The sequence below is a fragment of the Microtus pennsylvanicus genome, chromosome 4 (genome assembly GCF_037038515.1).
Source record: "Microtus pennsylvanicus isolate mMicPen1 chromosome 4, mMicPen1.hap1, whole genome shotgun sequence".
NCBI classification, from domain to species: Eukaryota; Metazoa; Chordata; class Mammalia; order Rodentia; family Cricetidae; genus Microtus; species Microtus pennsylvanicus.
In genome coordinates, this window is record NC_134582.1 from 68,528,205 (window position 1) to 68,547,150 (window position 18,946).

General features: G+C 40.5%; 1 protein-coding gene across 3 annotated transcripts in view; it reads left to right on the plus strand.

The window, feature by feature from the left end:
- Slc35d4 (solute carrier family 35 member D4) overlaps positions 1-17,391 on the plus strand; it is a 144,550-nt gene extending 127,159 nt beyond the window's left edge. For 2 of the 3 annotated variants that reach the window (XR_012910331.1, XR_012910330.1), the window contains 2 exons: positions 9,966-13,874; positions 17,299-17,391. Coding sequence is in view for 1 of the 3 variants with exons in the window: in XM_075969289.1 (XP_075825404.1) it covers positions 9,966-10,026 (61 nt within the window). In the remaining 2 variants the exon portion in view is untranslated. Of the gene's footprint in view, positions 1-9,965; positions 14,181-17,298 lie in introns of those variants that run through there. The other variant, XM_075969289.1, reaches the window with a different exon arrangement.
- Positions 17,392-18,946: the final 1,555 nt, after the last annotated feature.

The window sequence follows — 18,946 nt, forward strand, 5'->3', positions numbered from 1 at the left end:
CTTGTTTCAATCTAAACCTTTATCAGTTTTTATTGTCTCTATATCTCTTCTTTTCCTTTATCTCTATCTTGGAAACAAAAGCAAAACTCTTCCACAACATAATACATGTTCTGGTTTCCATTCTGACCTCAACACGTCTTTAAAGTATATCGGCTGTTTTAATTCTGTTTTTTTTTTATTATTCAATGTCTCTCAGCAGCTGTTGTTCCTTACTCATTAACATTTAGAAAATTCAAAGTTAGTAATTTATAATTGCATTTGAAATCTGTTTCTGGGGGGTCTTTATCATCCATTTATGTTTATTTAACATATCTTTTAGAGTTTGATTTGATCTTTCTATAACTGCCTGTCCTGTAGGATTGTGTGATATATATTGATGTGCTTTATATTATAATAAGCAAAAACCTGTTTCATTTTCTTAGTGATATATGCTGGAGCATTGTGTGTCTTTATTTGTACAGGTATACCTATGATGACCATAACTTCTTTTTTTTAAAATTTATTTATTTATTAAGGATTTCTGCTTCCTCCCCGCAACCGCCTCCCATTTCCCTCCCCCTCCCCCGATCAAGTCACCCTCCCTCATCTGCTCGACGAGCAATCAGGGTTCCCTAACCTGTGGGAACCCCAAGGACCGCCCACCTCTATCCAGGTCTAGTAAGGTGAGCATCCAAACTGCCTAGGCTCCCACAAAGCCAGTACATGTAGTAGGATCAAAACCCCACTGCGATTGTTCTTGAGTTCTCAGTATTCCTCATTGTCCTCTATGTTCAGCCAGTCCGGATTTGTCCCATGCTTTTTCAGACCCAGGCCAGCTGGCCTTGGTGAGTTCCCGATAGAACATCCCCATTGTCTCAGTGTGTGGGTGCACCCCTCGCGGTCCTGAGTTCCTTGCTCGTGCTCCGTCTCCTTCTGCTCCTGATTTGGACCTTGAGATTTCTGTCCCGTGCTCCTCTGTCTCTGTCTCCTTTCATTGCCTGATGAAGGTTAATATTCATGAGGATGCCTATGTGTTTGTCTTTGGGTTCACCTTCTTACTTAGCTTCTCTAGGAACATGCATTATAAGCCCAATGTCCTTTATTTATGGCTAGAAACCAAATATGAGTGAGTACATCCCATGTTCATCTTTTTGGGTCTGGCTTACCTCACTCAGGATAGTGTTTTCTATTTCCATCCATTTGTATGCAAAATTCAAGAAGTCATTGTTTTTTACTGCTGAGTAATACTCTAATATGTATATATTCCATACTTTCTTCATCCATTCTTCCGTTGAAGGGCATCTAGGTTGTTTCCAGGTTCTGGCTATTACAAACAATGCTGCCATGAACATAGTTGAGCATATACTTTTGTTGTATGTTAGGGCCTCTCTTGGGTATATTCCCAAGAGTGGTATTGCTGGATCCAGGGGTAGGTTGATTCCGAATTTCCTGAGAAACTGAAACACTGCTTTCCAGAGTGGTTGCACAAGTTTGCATTCCCACCAGCAATGGGTGAGTGTCCCCCTTTCTCCACAACCTCTCCAGCAAAGGCTATCATTGGTGTTTTTTATTTTAGCCATTCTGACAGGTGTAAGATGATATCTTAAAGTTGTCTTGATTTGCATTTCCCTGATCGCTAGGGAAGTTGAGCATGACCTTAAGTGTCTTTTGGCCATTTGAAGTTCTTCTGTTGAGAATTCTCTGTTCAGCTCAGTGCCCCATTTTATAATTGGATTGATTAGCCTTTTACGGTCTAGTTTCTTGATTTCTTTATATATTTTGGAGATCAGACCTTTGGATGACCATAACTTCTAGCAAATGTGTGATACCAAATCAGCCTTTTCCAAATTCAAAGCAGATGCCCATTGAAAACCTGAATAGGTATCAATGGTGTAGTGTATATATTTTAGTTTTCCAAATTCTACAAAATGTAACACATCCATCTGCCATACTTCATTCCTTTGAGTACTCTTTGGGTTATTTTCTGCAGGTAGTAGAGTTTGGTTGTATGAAGAACAAATAGGGCATTTCCTTATAATTTCCTTGGCTTGTTGCCACATGATAGAAAAGTCTTTTTTAAAACCTTTGTTATTGACATGATTTTTAAATGAAATTCTGTGGCCTTCTGATGTGGGAGTGTCATATATCAATCTGTTGATTTCATTGGTTAAGCAATAAAGAAACTGCTTGGCTGTCCCTCATAGGTTAAAACATAGGTATGTGGAGTAAACAGAACAGAAGGCTGGGAGAAAGAAGCTGAGTCAGGAGTCGCCATGATTCTCCCACTCCAGGCAGATGCAGGTTAAGATCATTCCTGGTAAGCCAGCTCGTGGGCTACAGCAGATTATTAGAAATGGGCTAGTCCAGGTGCGAGAGCAAGCCTAGAAGAGGCTAGATAGAAATAGGCCAAGCGGTGTTTAAAAGAATACAGTTTCCATGTAATTATTTCAGGTAAAGCTAGCCGGGTGGTGGGACGCAGCCTGACCCGCTGCTCTTAGCCATGAGGGCGGCCGGGTGCCGGGAAAGCAGCCCGTCACTCCTAGTTCAACAGCCTTCAGCATAATTGTAATCAATAATTGATCAATTTCTGCATTACTTGTACTATATGACCTTGTACTATATGATGGAATATATACTCTCTCTCTGTATATATGGGATGGTTCCTATTCTTGATTATTTCTTATAACTGGAAAAATAATAAAGTCAATTCTATATCCTCTGGCATAATTTCGGTGCTTTCAATATGCAAAACAAATCTTTCTGCATATTGTGAATCAGTAACTATGTTGAGAGGTTCCATAAAATCTATTAGTACCATGAGAATATAATAAAATTCTGACTTTTAGACAGAATCATAAGGGCTTAGATCCACTTTACTTAAGTTTTCTGATTTATAATCTGCCTTTCCTGATTTATTTGCATCAGTATAGACTGTAGGGGCTCCAGATATTGGTGTTCCCTGTACAATGTGAGGAAGGATCCCAGTTAGCTCTCTTTATAAGTTGTGCTTTCTTGCTTTGGGGATATTTGTTGTTGATCTCTCCCCAAAGATGACTGCAAGCTCATTGTCAGGGTTCACTTTCTGCCCATACCGTACTACATTTTCTGCTAATTGACGAAGTCTCAGTTTTTCTTTCAGAATTAACTCAGAGACTTTTTTCCACATAAGTTTTTAATTCTTTACTTGGCTTGTGTGGTAAAAAAAATACACTCTAAGATAATATCTTCCCTCTGCATTAAAATTCCTGTAGTGGAATGCTTACAGGGAAATATGACCAGAATGCAGGTAAGCTTTGGATCCACATGATCCACATGTGCATTCTGTAATTTTTCGTCCACCAAAGTCAATTCTCTGTCAGCTTCTGCTGATAATTTCCAGGACTGTTTAAGTCCTTGTCACCATCTAAGGTTTTGACCAAAGTACTCATCAGTTCATTAGGAGCTATTCCAAAAGTGAACCGTAGATAGGAAATTTTTCCTGCCAATCTTTCAAAGTCATTAAGAGTCTGCAATTGATCTCTCCTAATTTACACTTTTTGGAGCTAATTTTCTGTAAACCTATTTTATAGCCTAAATAATGAATAGAAATTTTTAGGAGCAATTTATAATCCCCTACAAGACAAATTTTTCTTTACCTCTTGAAACATTCATTCTAAAGGATGTACATTTGAATCAGATAATAAAATGTTGTCCATGTAATGGTAAACTATACATCCAGAAAATTGTTTATTTATCATTCCCTATGGCTAACTTACAAAATATTGACACAGGGTGGTACTACTTAACATTCCACGTGTGAGAAACTTCCATTTATATCTCTTAGCAGGCTGAGAATTATTGTAAGTAGGCATGGTGAAGGCAAAGTTTTCTGTCTTTTTCTTGTAAAGGTTTAGTGAAGAAACAATCTTTTGAGTCAGTAACTATAAGAGGTCATCCTTCAGGCAATAGAGAAGGCAAAGGAATGTCAGACTGTAGAGAGCCCATTGGCTGAATCACCTTGTTAACAGCTCTTAGATATGTTACCACTCTATTTTCCAGATTTCTTTTTAAAAACACATACAGGAAAATTACAGGGCTGATTAATTCTTCAATATGCTGAGCATTTAACTGCTCCTGTACCAGCTGTTCTACAGTGTGCATTTTCTCTGTTGTTAAAGCCATTGTGTAACCTATACAGGCTTAACTGTCAGCCATTTTAAAGATAGGGCTGTTGATGTCTTTGAAAGATTAGCAGCTGTTGTGCTCTGAACGGTCAGTGGCTATTCTTTATAATACCTACAAATATTTTTCCCAGAAACATACATTAATTTATGGTTTGTTTCTAAAATTGGGGGAATGTTAATGTGAGTATTCTTTTTTGTTTGTTTGTTTGTTTTTCGAGACAGGGTTTCTCTGTGGTTTTGGAGCCTGTCCTGGAACTAGCTCTTGTAGACCAGGCTGGTCTCAAACTCACAGAGATCCGCCTGCCTCTGTCTCCCGAGTGCTGGGATTAAAGGCGTGCGCCACCACCGCCCGGCCTGTGAGTATTCTATTTCTATAACAAATCATGTCCCCACATATTTATTGCTATGTTAGTAACATTGTCTTTAATATTCCTCTCTGTGCTTCTGGTCCAATACATTCCAGCCATCTCATGTTGTTTTACCTGAGATAAACTTCTAATCCCTAAAAGCTAAACATTTACTTCCTGAAGAGGCCAATTTGAATGCCAAGATTATGGTGCATTTATTCTTACATCTGCACCTGTGTCTATCAGACCTTCAATGACAATGCGGTTTATTTGTAATTTTAATTTTGGTTTTTGTTCATTTATTGAAATTTGCCAAAATACCCACTTTATGGTTTTTCCTAAAGTTTTTGTTCTCTCTTCTGTAGCTTTTCTATCATCCAGAGCAGTATGGTTTCCTACAATAGGCATTAGGTTCTTTTTTTTTTATTAAAAATTTCCACCTCCTCCCATGTCCCTCCCCCTCCCCCCAGTTCCCCTACCTTCCCCTTCCAGTCCAAAGAGCAGTCAGGGTTCCCTGCCCTGTGGGAAGTTCAAGGTCCTCCCCCCTCCATCCAGGTCTAGGAAGGTGAGCACCCAAACAGACTAGGCTCCCACAAAGCCAGTACATGCAATAGAAGCAAAACCCAGTGCCATTGTCCTTGGCTTCTCAGTCAGCCCTTATTGTCAGCCACATCCAGAGAGTCCGGTTTGATCACATGCTCCATCAGTCCCAGTCCAGCTGGCCTTGGTGAGCTCCCATTAGATAAGCCCCACTGTCTCAGTGTCCTGACTTCCTTGCTCATGTTCTCCCTCCTCTGCTCCTCATTTGGACCTTGGGAGCTCAGTCCAGTGCTCCAATGTGGGTCTCTGTCTCTATCTCCATCCATTGCAGATAAAGGTTCTATGGTGATATGCAAGATATTCATCAGTGTGGCTATAGGATAGGGTCATTTCAGGTGCCCTCTCTTCAGCTGCCCAAGGAACAAACTGGGGACATCTCCTTAGACACCTGGGAACCCCTCTAGAGTCAAGTCTCTCACCAACCCTAAAATGTCTCCCTTAATTAAGATATATACTTCCCTGCTCCCATATCTACCCTTCCTCTATCCCAACCATCCAATTCCCCCAAGCTCTCCCCATCCTCCCCTTCTCATTTCTCTCTCCCCATCTCCCCTTACACCCATTCCACCCCTACCCCAAGTTCCCAATTTTCATTAGGTTCTTTAATTGCTCTGAGAAGGAGTTTCCTCCCTGATGACAAGAAGCAACTGAACCGGATTTAGCATAGGGGCCTGCAAGAGGCCCGTTAATGAGTTTTCCAACAGCAATGGATTACCTTGAATGCCTTTTGTTGATATACATTCATTAATACAATATCTGCCTTTGCCACACCTTCTGCATAATTCAGAAAGGAGGGGTGTTCTGTTTGGATTATGCTTAATAAAAACATTTTTTTTCTAGGAACATTCTGTTTACAGTCCCTTTTAAGGTGACCTTGTTTGCCACAATGGAAACACTTGACATTTTGATTTTTCCTCAAACTTCTGAAAATCACCTCTCCTATCCAAACATGATCATTGTCATTAGATTCAAATGATCCATTTCCTCCAGGGGCACTGATCTTGCCTTTAAAGGCCTAATTATACTTTTGCATTGAGAATTAGAATTTTCAAAAGCCAGAGATTCAATTATTATTTGTCTAGCTTCTGAATTTGTTATTATTCTATTATACTACTGATGTCAGTCTTTGTAAGAAATCAGCAAAGGTTTCTTTTGGGCCCTGTGTGACCTTGGTAATCGACTCAATCTTCTTTCCTACTTCTTCAATTCTGCCCCCAGCAAGAAATCAGCGAAGGTTTCTTTTGGGCCCTGTGTAACCTTGGTAATCGACTCAATCTTCTTTCCTACTTCTTCAATTCTGCCCCCAGCGTTCCAAGCTGCTGCACAGCATAAAGCCAGGATGTGGATGTGGCCATCATATAGGGATTGCTTTTCTTTAGCATAATCTCCTCCAAGAAGTTGATCTTGGGGGATTTCCATACTTCTAGCTCTACTCTGTTCTTCAATGGTCTTAGCCTCATCTTTGAACCAGGTCCTCCATTGTAATTGTGGACCAGGCTTCAAGACTGCTATAGCCAAGTCTCTCTAGTCTTTAGGGATAATTCTATTACAGGTTGACCATGAGTTTAACATTTGCTTCTTCACAAATGGTAAATGCATGCTATATGAGATTATCACATCCTTGAATCTCCTTAAATCTGGCATTGCCACAGGAGTCCAATCAGCTCTTATAGAGCCTCTATCATTTGGCAATTCCTATAAAGTTCTGGATATAATGAGGTTGGTTGTTTGAAAACCTTAGGCTGGTCTTCTCTAATCTTATGATGCAATGCTGAAATTGGTTCTCTATTAAATTCCTCTGTCTTTGTTTGAATATCTTTATGATCTGTTTTATTAAGTTTTTTAAAGGCTTTTATCTTGGCACTCATACCAAACAATGTTATAAGAGATAAACCAAGAATTATCAAAACGACAACGAGGATTATCAAACTGATAATTAACAGTATGTCAATCCCAGTTAAGTTGATTATACCTTCATTTAATTGTTCTATTTTTAAGTCATGCATTGCATAATTATACATAGACATAACTTTCTTTAACGTAATTGTCTTTTCCATTTTTAAATATGGGAAAAACTCTTTTAACTAATTCCTCCCTTTAAGAATTCTAAATTTTCTCCAAATCTTCCAATGATGTTGATGGACTTGTGACTGAGTGCTGCTGCTGCATAGAACAGTGAAAGCCTGACTGGATTTCACGGCAGCTACGTAGTTTGGCAGCCAAGAAAAGGGTCCAGGGAAAGTCCACCAGAAGAGGGGAAATGAAAACCTAAGTAGCAGGGTGGTGACTCTGGCCATGTAGAGCTCTGGCCTATGCTGGTGACCGCAAGGCCACAGGCAAGTGGCTTTTTTTTTCATGAATTTGTGCCCCCAAAGTTGTATGTCAGATGTAGCCCGAATTCTAATTGATATTAATAATGAAAACTCAGAGCCATATATAGGGGTTAATGCTGAAGATAGAGAAGCAGAGCAGCCAGCCACTAGAGAATTCTTTTACCTCCACCAATGCTTAGACCAAACTGGTGATCCTGTCCTCAGACTGCATCTCCAGACTCCATCGTTCTCCACCAAACCTCACACTGCACTGAGCTCCTGTCTCCTCCTGCCTTATAGTCCCCTCTCTGCCCAGCCATATCACATTGGTTTCCACCTCCCTAATGCTGGGATTAAAGGTGTGGGATCCCAAGTGCTGGGATCACTTTTGTGTGAACTCTGTTTCTCTTTTTGACGGATTCGATCTTGTGTGGTCCAGGCTAGCCTAAAACTAACAGGGATCCCTCTGCCTCTGTTTCCTGAGTCCTGGGATTAAAGGTGTATGCCACCACTCCCTGGCCTCTAGTGGCTTAGCTCTGCACTCTGATCTTCAGGCAAGCTTTATTTGTTAAAACATAAATAAAATATCACTATACAGAATCTTTATAGCTTCTATGGCCTCAAACTAGATAAGATCCAAACAAGCTCCCTATGTTCACAAATAGGTATTTCTAGGTATGGTCTTTTGAAAGTTAGACCATTTCTGGGTTACTAAAGCAGTCCTATAGTGGTGATTATGAAAGTCTTCATAGGTGTACACGGTTACTAAGACACCAGTTCCAGCTCTATTTCTGTGAGGTAAATAAAGTGTTTGCGTTTTTCTCACTATTTAAGATGGTGTCTGCAGGAAAGAGGGACATAATATTCCCACTCGGAACATCTTCCTCTTCTGCTCCATCTCTACCATTTGTCTCATAGAGGGGTGTGACTGGCTCCTGGGCCAGTACTCCTATGTGCTAACCCAGAGCGAGAGGAATTTTCCCAGTCTCTAATGTGGTAAAAGAGTAGTCCTTTTTTCTCTTGCCTTGCAGAGCAGACTCATTGTGAGGTACAACAATGTGAGGAGGTGCCATGTCTTGGTTTTTAGAGCTGACCCAGTGTCTCCCCTAGGAAAGAGGTCCATAGAGGTTGAGTTCAGTGATGTACCCATGGCCACTCACTTGTGCAACATGCATGTCCCTCATTAGATATTTCCAGCAGAAATTGGGTAGCATACTGCCACCAAGGCAGGGATTACTGCTCCAGGAGAAGCCATGTGTTATTGGTAGTCTATTATAGGCCAAGCACAGGGGTATATAGCTTCAAATGTTATCTTCAAGTCTTTACACTGTCCTGTGTGGTCTGCTCCCATAGACCAGGTAGGGAAATGAAGGCTTAAATAAATCTGAACTCATGTCTGTGTGATTATAAGTTTATTGCTTCTACATTCTCTTACATAGTTCATTCTTGTTCTAAAAGTGCAAAGTGGTACAGATTCCCTGTGTGTCAGCATCACCATATAGGTTTTTACCATAACAGTAATGTGTTTCATGTACTCAGCACCCCAGACACGTTAGAAATATAAAGGTACCATGATGAGTATGTGTGTGCTGAATTTGTATAAGATAGCTGGGATATCGGCTGAGAAGATAGAAAGGAAGGACAGAAGAAATGGTGTAACTGAAGGTTGGCAGGCACCTCTGAAAAGCCTTTCTCTGCCAGGACCCACCATTGTAATCCCTTAGCAGTGCCCCAGCCCAGTCCCCAGAAGAGCAACAGATACCAGATTGTCTACCAACAAGTTTAAAATAGAAAATTGAGAGATCTCTGGCTGTATTAAATTTTAGGCATGTTAAATATTCACTCTTCTCCTGGCTGACTTGCTCATGTGTCTTGGCTTTCATTGCTGACTACATACATCTCTCTCTTTTTTAAAATTATTTATTTATTTATTCATTTATTTATTTATTTATTTATTTATTATGTATACAATAATCTGTCTGTATGCCTGAAGGCCAGAAGAGGGCACCAGACCTCTTTACAGATGGTTGTGAGCCACCATGTGGTTGCTGGGAATTGAACTCAGGACCTTTGGAAGAGCAGGCAATGCTCTTAACCACTGAGCCATGTCTCCAGCCCTACATACATCTCTTTCTGTGCTGGTGGGAAGGTCATGATTCCCATGTATGTGCTCATCTGTAACTGTTGTTAGCCTAAGTTCAGAAGCCACGCCCTTCCTAGTGTAAGGCTTTGTGTACATAATTTCACATTCCCCCATGCCCTTTAGCTTCTAGCATCCAAGGAGTCATGAGAAGTCCTTCTCATGGTTTTCCTTCAGAGTGTTGACTGGTCAGGATATGTGGGTACCCTCCCTTCCCTGAGGAGGCCTGCCAGACCTCTTACCTCTCACCATGTAACTGATGTTTTCCCCTTATGTGGTATGATGGTTCCTGGGCTGTGCCTGGAGCCAGGCTTGCCTGGGCTGGTAGTCGTGGGGCACATCACTTTTCCTAGCTGTTTATGGGTGCCAGGCAGTTTTAGTAGGGCACAGGGTGAGGAAACTGACCGTATGCTACTGTTTGCAGCTTCCTGCTTGGTGGACTTGGCGAGGCCCTGCTGGTTTTCTCAGAGCGGAGAAGTTCCTGATGGAGATGGTCAAGGAAAGGGAACACTCATCTGCTGCAGAAGAACACAGCACTCGGGCCTCCCTCTTAAGGAACATAGAAAGAACTCAGAGAGTGGAACCAAGCTGAACTCGGTGTTTGCTGAGGACTCAAACACCCCACTTTCTCATTACCGAGGGAAGGATTTCACAGGGGCTCTGCACCGCTGCAGAGAAAGGACCCATCTTACATCTTCTCATGCAGGACCCAGTTCTGCAGAATCAGGAGGCAGGGGATCTTAATGGGACGGCCGTGTCGTCTGGATGGACACAGCGTCTGGACACCAGGACTTCCAGCAAACACTGTCCTGAATATGAGGTTACAGCCCCATGGAGTCTTATTGCATTTTTTTTGTGGTGTTTTATGTCTTTCCATTTTGGAGTCTCTTTCCCCCTTGATTTTTTCTGGTTTACCTGGAGCCCATGCCCACCCACAGAAAACAAGGCATGAATGCTCCTGAGAGTCATGTAGGGCAGGGCAGGGTTGGGGGCTGAGCAGAGTTCTGGACCAAGTGAGATACCAAGAAAGATCTTTAGACAGTGTTGTGAGTGGAGGGCTTTTGTGGTTGATGCAGATTTACTTCTGGTTTCTAAATTTCTTTTGGTTCTTGTGAATTTGTCAGAATGTGGTGAGTTCTGTAGAATCTGTTAGGTTAGGCTGGTGATTAAATCAATTACCTGAAGCCTTCTGAGTCCTTGGTGGCCCAGGTGGGTCTCCAATGTCTTACCTGCTCTGTGTTCTGAGGGCTGAGACTGTAAGCATGCATTCCTATGCCTAGGTTTTGTTCCTTAAAGTTTTTTAATGAACAATAATGCAATTCCTTCATATCACAGATGAGATCTCAAGGCATTGACTACTGGATTTTATCTCTCACACCAGATTAATGATTGGAGTAAAGTCCCACACCTTACTACTGAGGAGAAGCTATTTTACACAAAATAGTCGCTTGACTCTGAATCTACTAAGGCTTAAGAAAATAATGCTTCAATCTAGATATTTCTTCTCACTGATTTTACAAATACTTTTTTATAGGATCAATAAAATTGTCATTTATTAGTTTTTTGCAGTGTTCTCAAACTTTAGTGTACAACAGAATCATCCAGAAGGCTCATTAAAACTTACATTGCTGACACTGATTCCAAGTTTTGGTTCTGACCAGGTTTGGTGGCACACACACCTTTAGTACCAGGTGTTGGGAAGCAGAGGCAGGAGGATTTCTGTGAATTTGCGGTCAGTTTTGTCTACACAGAAAATTCCAGGCCAGCCAAGGCTATAAAATGAGACCTTGTTTAAAATGAAACAAAACCAGGTTTCTGATTCTGATCCTGATTTTTTTAAAAAAATTTATTGTTTTTATTGAGCTATATGTTTTTCTTTACTCCCTTCTTTTCTTCCCCATCTGCCCTCTCCCCTTATCCCCATGCTCCCAGTTTACTCAGGAGATCTTGTTTTTTTCTACTTCCCATGTAGATCAGATGATTTTTTACAGATACTTGATTCTGGCAAGTGTCAGAGAGTTTGGGTCATACTGAAGTCACTTCGCCAGCCCTGGAGTGTAGGAGATCCTACCCCCTGGGGCTCTGAAAACCTACTCCTTGTCCTAGGCTCAGTCCCAGGAAGAGTGAAGCCAACTCCATTATCACTGAATGTTTTTTCCAGTTTGTTGGAAAACAATAAAATGAAACAATAGGATGGATTTATGTATTCAGGATGTGAGAATCTTTAGTTCATCTTGTTCTGGTCTTAGCTTATCACTTAAGGTGAAAATGTCCCAAGACTTGATGCTTATGTGGTTTGCAATTCACTTTCCTAGAGTATTTTTTAGATTTATTTATTCTGTTGTTGTATGTGTGCTGTGTACCATGTGTATGCCTAAAGTAGTGTCACACACAGTAGTGAGCTGCCATGTGTGACCTGTGTGCTGTGCAAGCACAACAAGTGCCCTTAACCGCTGAGCCAACACTCAAGGCCTACAACCTGCTTTTAAAATACAATTTTATTTTAAATTATGTATGTAATGGATTAAGTAAAAATGCTACAGGTTCCTTAGTGACTGCAGCAGGCAGCAGGTCCTGAGAACAGCCAGTCCTAGGCAGGACAGCACAGTTCTCCAAGCAGGCCTCTGAAGGCGCTGGTCCCGGGCAGGAAGCCATGCGGCAAGGCAAGACACAGAGACATGGATAGGCATGCCATGCAGAGCGAGGTTGGATATTTATTTAGTGGGTTATGGAGGGGGAAAGGAGGGGGGAAGAGCAGAGAGGGAGAGAGAGAAACAGAGGGGGACGGGAGAAATGGGGAGAGACAGAAGGGAGAGGGAAATGGAAAAGGAAGAGACTCAGGCTGCAAGCAGGAAGGAAGATCTGCCTGCCTCAGTGGACAGGGGAGGAAGTGGGCATGGCTTGTCTCTTAAAGGGACAGGACAGATCATTACAATAAGTGTGTGCACAGTGAGTGCAGGTGCCCCAAAGAGGCTGGAAGAGAATATCCATCCAAGGCAGATGGAATTACAGGAAGGTGTGAGCTGCTTGACGTGGGTGCTGGGAGACAAACTTTTGCCCTCTGCATGAGTGTCACATGCTCTTACCTGCCGAGCATGTTTCCAGTCTAGAACTCATTTCTGCTCTTCATCTAGTGTAGCAACTAGGAAGTATGTAGTAATATCATGTACATCAAATGGAGAATCTGGGCTTAGAATTTTCCTCATTTTAATTCCCCTAAAATTCTCTGCTTGCCACCTCTACCCCCAGTTTGCAAACGGTGGCTGTCCAAACGTCATCCTATGCCCGTCCTTCTAAATGTCAGCTAAGCGGTTGGAGAGTCCTCAGCTCCAATCATAAAGCACTCAGCCTCACTGAAATCACATTCCGGAGTCCCATTGTGTCTTCTTCCTTGAGTATGTTTGTACTGTGATGACAGAGAGAGACAGAGGACCAGTTGCTCCTTCAGCACACCGACCCCCAGCTTCCATCTGTGTAGCCCCATTCTCATGCTCAGTGACCCAGGTGGGGCTTCCCTACACTGCATTACCCCTAGAGCTCTACTGCGGCTGTCTGGCCCAGGGCTCCGTAGTATCCACAGTCCTTATGTCATCATGCCTATTTAGTTCTTAATCCTTACCAGCTTTATTTGTTTGTTTATTGAGGCAGGGTCTCTGCTATGTAGCCATGGTTGTCCTGCTGGAGGTCCAGGCCAGGCTAGCTTTGAACTAAGCTTCTGCCTCCCCAGTACTGTAATAAAGGGGCACACTATCATCCCTGACTCCAGCTCCATTGAAAAGCCAGTGTGGATTTTATTTGAATTGCACCAATAAAGAATATGCTTTCTTTTGAGAAAGGCAAGATTCTGTGTGGTTGTGTATTAAACTGCACTAATATGGCTATAAAGAAAAATAAACCACTTATTTTCTTGATAATTTGCCTATTTTTTCCTTTTTTTAAAAAAAAAATCAACAGGGGACAACTGTAGAAATGATTGATGGCGTCCCTGGGAGCTGAGTTCTTAGGGTTTTTGCTGCTGCACCTTGTTTTTAAACGGGTCTCCTACTGTAGCTCAGATTGGCCCTGAAGTCAAGCCGGTCTTCTCGTCTCAGACTGCTGGATGCAAATGACTTGAGCTCCAGCTTAGGCCCTTCCACCACTTTCAGGGCCTTGTGGCTGACTAACTCCAGTGAAGGGATACAATGGACAACTGACTTGGTTCAGGTCCCTCAAGGGTTCAAAAACTCCCCAACCATCTTTGACGAAGGGAATACTGGAGGACACACTCACAGTCACTCTCCTGCAGTAGGTGGATGACCTCCTAACAGCAGCGGACACTGAAGAATACTGCAAGGTAAGCACTGGTTATTTGCTTACTGCCTTGGGAACTCTGGGGTACTGGGCATCAGCTAAAAAGGTCCAAATCTGTCAAACTAAAGTTACTTATCTGGAGTGTATACTCAAGGGAGGGCAGTGTTGGCTGCTGTGATCTGAGTATAGGGATGGGAAATGATAAATCGTGTATGTGTTTGTGTGTGTGTATGTGTGTGTGTGTGTGTCTGTCTGTCTGTCTGTCTGTCTATCAGGCTTCAGGGCAAGCATGTGTTATGTGTCTGCTCTTCCCAACACTGACAAGACTTCTTGTCCCAGCCTGAACAGGAAATCTCCACAAGGCCAGCTGCTACTGTAGCGCGAATTCTCTACTAATGCTCAGACCAAAGGGGCGATCCTGTCCTCAGACTGCTGCCTCACTCAGACCACACTGCTCCTGTCTCCTCCCACCTTATATTCCTCTCTCTGCTCAGCCATATTACTCCTCCCTAGTGCTGGCATTAAAGGTATGGGATCCCAAGTGCTGGGATCACCTTTATGTGAGCTCTGTTTTTCTTTTTGACAGATTCAATCTTGGGTGGTCCAGTGTAGCCTAAAACTAACAGAGATCCCTCTGCCTCTGTTTCCTGAGTCCTGGGATTGAAGGTGTGCATCATCACTCCCTGGCCTCTAGTGGCTTAACTTTGCACTCTGATATTCAGGCAAGCTTTATTTTGTTAAAACACAAAATATCACTTTTTCCTTTTTTGTCTAAAATTAAAAGAGAGGCTATAGCTATTATAAGAAAAACTATATACAATAAACATAATAATTATATACAATAAATGCATCAACAATGTCTAGTTCATCTGCATTTGATAAATTCGGAGAAAGTGTTCCATTATCTGCCCTATGTTGGTGAGTCCATAGTCTTATACCTAATTCACTTTCTATTCTAACTTGCATTATCACCTCAAAATTATCTTTTTATGTCTCTCAACCTTATATACTTTACATTTCTTTAATAAATTTCTTTTCTGAGTCTGGTAAACAAGGAAAACTATAACTATCTAGTCTTCAACTCCATGAGAGACCCAAAAAGGAAATAATATTAACTGAATAAGCAGAAAGTATAAGCAAGAAACTTCTAAAAAAAATGTGAGAAATGACAGAAACAGCTTATTGCCTGGACAGTCATTCCACTGCAATGTTGGGGCATCCATCTTCAGACTACAGGATTAGGATATTCGACAGAATTTTTCATGAAGTAGGAGTTCTGAAAGACTGTCCTATCTTATCTTGGCAAGGTTTGGTAGCCACTGCTTTGCCCTGCTTGCCCCAATTAGAACAGCATAATGTCAAAGCAATGACATTTTCTTGCCCAGTGGCATACTTTTGCCACAAAGAAAATAAATTCATGTGGAATTTCTTTAATGCTCATCATTGTCTCTGTAGTAGATTGGTACTATCAGGAGCAGAAAATGTCTCATTGTCATAAACAATTATGTTATTAAAACATATTAAATGCCGTATTCTGTAGATCTCTTAAGTTTTTGAAGATGATCTGTCTATTTAATATATGTCTCTGTTTGACCTTGAAAGCAAACCCAATGTGACTACAAGTTTGATTATAATAGGTGACTAATTACTAGCCTACATTTCATTATCATCCTAAACAGTTGATAATAATAACTTTCAAGAACTAGACATTTGCATTACATTGTTAGTTGAGCTGTATAGGTATAATACCTTGAACAAGAATAGAAATGTATGTACAATATGTTTTAACAAAATTAATCTCAAATTTGTATCATATGCAAAATTTATTTACAGAATACAAAATACAATGTAAAATATTTAAAACTAGTAGTTGCTTTTTAAAAAATAGATTAAATAATCTACCTTTTTATCTTATCATATCTATATCCTCCCTTTTTTCTTTTCAGAGTCGATTCAATAATCTAACCTTTTATCCTATCATATCTGTATCCCCTTTTTTTTCCTTTTCAAAACAAGAACCCTGAATCTAATCTCCCTTGTTTAGCTTTTTTCCTGATCATTACCAATAGCAACTTGTAACCAATCCCCTTGGTTTGGTTAATGAAAAATATCCATAATCCAATAAAAGACCAAAAACTATCCATCCTGCCCTTTGGGAATGTGGGTGTTATATTCTTAATTTACTTCCTGTTGTCTGGGGGTGATGACATCTTCTTAATTTTACTTCCTACTGTCTGGGGGTGATGGCATATTTAGAGAATCTTGAAAAAAAATTTGAGTTAATTGTCAAGTCCTGGAAGAAGCAGCTATATCATTTGTTGTCCAGTCTCTGAGTAATAGGAAAGTTCAGAGCTTGTCTCAAGTCCTGGCTAGAGTAGTTTGTGAGACTGTATTATCTCATCTAGTTATAAATTTTGAGATAATACTTATACTTTAAGAAAAGCTGTTAAAGAGTCAAATTGAAACCAAAAGAATTATGAGATTAGTGGCAATAATAGTCCCTTAATTTTGGTTTTTCTTCTGTTTCATATCAGGTAGTTCTGATATGAGATAGATTTTGAATCTTACTTTAACAAGCACACTTGGGTTTAGAGAAGGAGAGAGCCACACTCCAACTCTAAATCCAGCTTTAATCTTTAATTGGACTAGGACTACATAAAGATCATTTGCTTTTTGTGTCTATAGAGAATAGCAGACACAAACATTTGGGAGGATTTATGTAGTTTTATCCTGTTGAAAATGTGATATACTAACAGGACATTTTACTCTTTTTCATTGGATATTTTTTTCTGGATGATTTGTCCCTTTTCTTCAGATGTCTTTAAAGTATATCTGATTTAATTCCTTAGTTTTTCCTATTATCCAATGTCTCTCGGCACCTGTTGTTCCTTTCTCATTAGTATTTAGAAAATTCACAGTTAATAAAGCATTATACAATATATTTCTGGGGATCTTTATTACTCCTTTATGTTTATTTAGCATATCCTATAGAGTTTGATTTGATCTTTCTGTAATTGCCTGCCCTGTAGGATTGTGTGGTATACCTGTAATATGCTTTATAGTATAATAAGCAACAACCTGCTTCATTTTCTTAGTGACAAATGCTGGACACTGTCTGTCTTTGTTTGTACAAGTATATATAAGATGTCCATAACTTCTAGCAAATATGTGATTACCAAATCAGCTTTTTCCAAGCTCAAAGCAGTTGCCCATTGGAAACCTGAATAGGTACCAGTGGTGTTATGTACATATTTTAATTTATCAAATTCTACAAAATGGAACACATCCATCTGCCATATTTCATTTCTTTGAGTACCCTTTGCATTACTTCCTACAGGTAGTGTTGTTTGGTTGTGTAAAGAACAAGTAGAACATTTCCTTATAATTTCCTTGGCTTGTTGCCACATTATAAAAAGTCTTTTAAAACCTTTGTTGTTGATATGTGTTTTCATGTTTTTTAATGGCAGGTAGTCCCCCACGTTGGAGTCACCCCGAGGCCAGCAAGTTTTGGTATGACTATCATTGCATCCAATCTGAGTTCTTTGAAGAAGAAAGAAGAGAAGTGGAAGAATATCCAGGTTTCCATGTTTTGTTAAGCTAGCGGAAATTTTAAAATGGAAATGACCCTTGGTTGGTGGAGAACCTCTTATTTTGGTTACCATACTTGTGTTCAGTTGTGCAGTTTGCAGAAAGTTGGGTGCTAGGTCTCATTAAGAAGCCAGGAGAAACCTTATAGGCATGAAGTTTTCACCAGTGGTGCTGGCTGTCTCTCTCTATAGGAGTTAAGATCCCTAAACCTTGATAAACCTTCATACCCCCCTCAAAACAAAGAGAGAACAACCTTTGGAAAGCTGAGTACAAATAAACCTACATCTGAAAGAAAAGTCTTTATATTTTGTAAAAGAACTAGTGGACATGGATCCAGGAATAGTCAACTGTTGTAGGAATTCCTACAGCCAGTAGCCTTTAAGTTACCCGCCCTCTTGGGCGTGGCCTCTTATACTATATATGCCTATGTAAAGCATGTGTTTGCCCTCTCTTTGGCAGTGTGATTCAGTTCTTGTTCCCCGTTCATGCACAGAACTGTAATCTGTGAGTCTACCCCTAAATAAATAACCCTTTATTATACTCAATTCTGAGCTAGTGTGGGATTTCTTTTTAGTGTCCTTCTTCAGTCAACTTGGTATATTTTCTAGAAAAATCAAAGATTCAAGACTACTTAATGATAAAGTGTTCATTCAACAATGTATTTGATGGCACTGTGCGTTTCTTACAGAAAATGGTAATGTATGTAGTGTATTCATGAAGTCTCAACAAGCCCCATCATCTAAAGATCTTCTGGAGATCTTTGCCTTTCTTTATGGCTTCCTGTGCCTATTAGTTTTCTATTACAAAATTTGAAAAAGAGGTTCCAAGAATTTTTAAAAACCTTGGGCATCCCTTTGCACTGTCTAAGAGTTCCATGTATACAGTGGGAGCCCCTCATACCTGGCCTCAAATTGTGGCAGCCTTGGTGTGGCTAGTAGACTGTATCAAGATTTATTGTGCCATGAAAGGAAGCTCACCTTTATTTGATGATGGGCAGCCTTGGGGAGAAGAAGCTAAAGATGGAATTATACATAATTAAACATAGTTTTTGAACTACACCATAAAATTCCATGAGAGTTTCATGACCAGTGCTGACAGCTTTGAAGAGATGAATGCAGAGCTGCAGTAGAAACTGAAGGATTTATATAAGGTAGATGCATCCAAGGTGGAGTCATTAGCACCAGAAAACAAAGCATTAAATGAACAGATTGCAAGCTTGGAGCAAGAAAAAGAAAAAGAGCTGAATCATCTGATATCATTGAAGGAGCTGAAAACTTCCCGGAAAGCAAATGTTCAAAAGTATAAAGCATCTATGAAAAATCTGGACCAGAAATTGAGTGATCTTGATGAAAAAATTGGTAGAGATAAGTGTAGATGAAAGGTTCTGTTCTGCCTGGTCCCACACACAGGGGCTGATATTAATTGTAAATTGTTTGTCCTATTAGCTCAGCCTTATTAATGACTAGTTCTTATAACTTAAATTAACCCATAATTCTTGTCTACGTTTGGGCACGTGACTTGGTATCT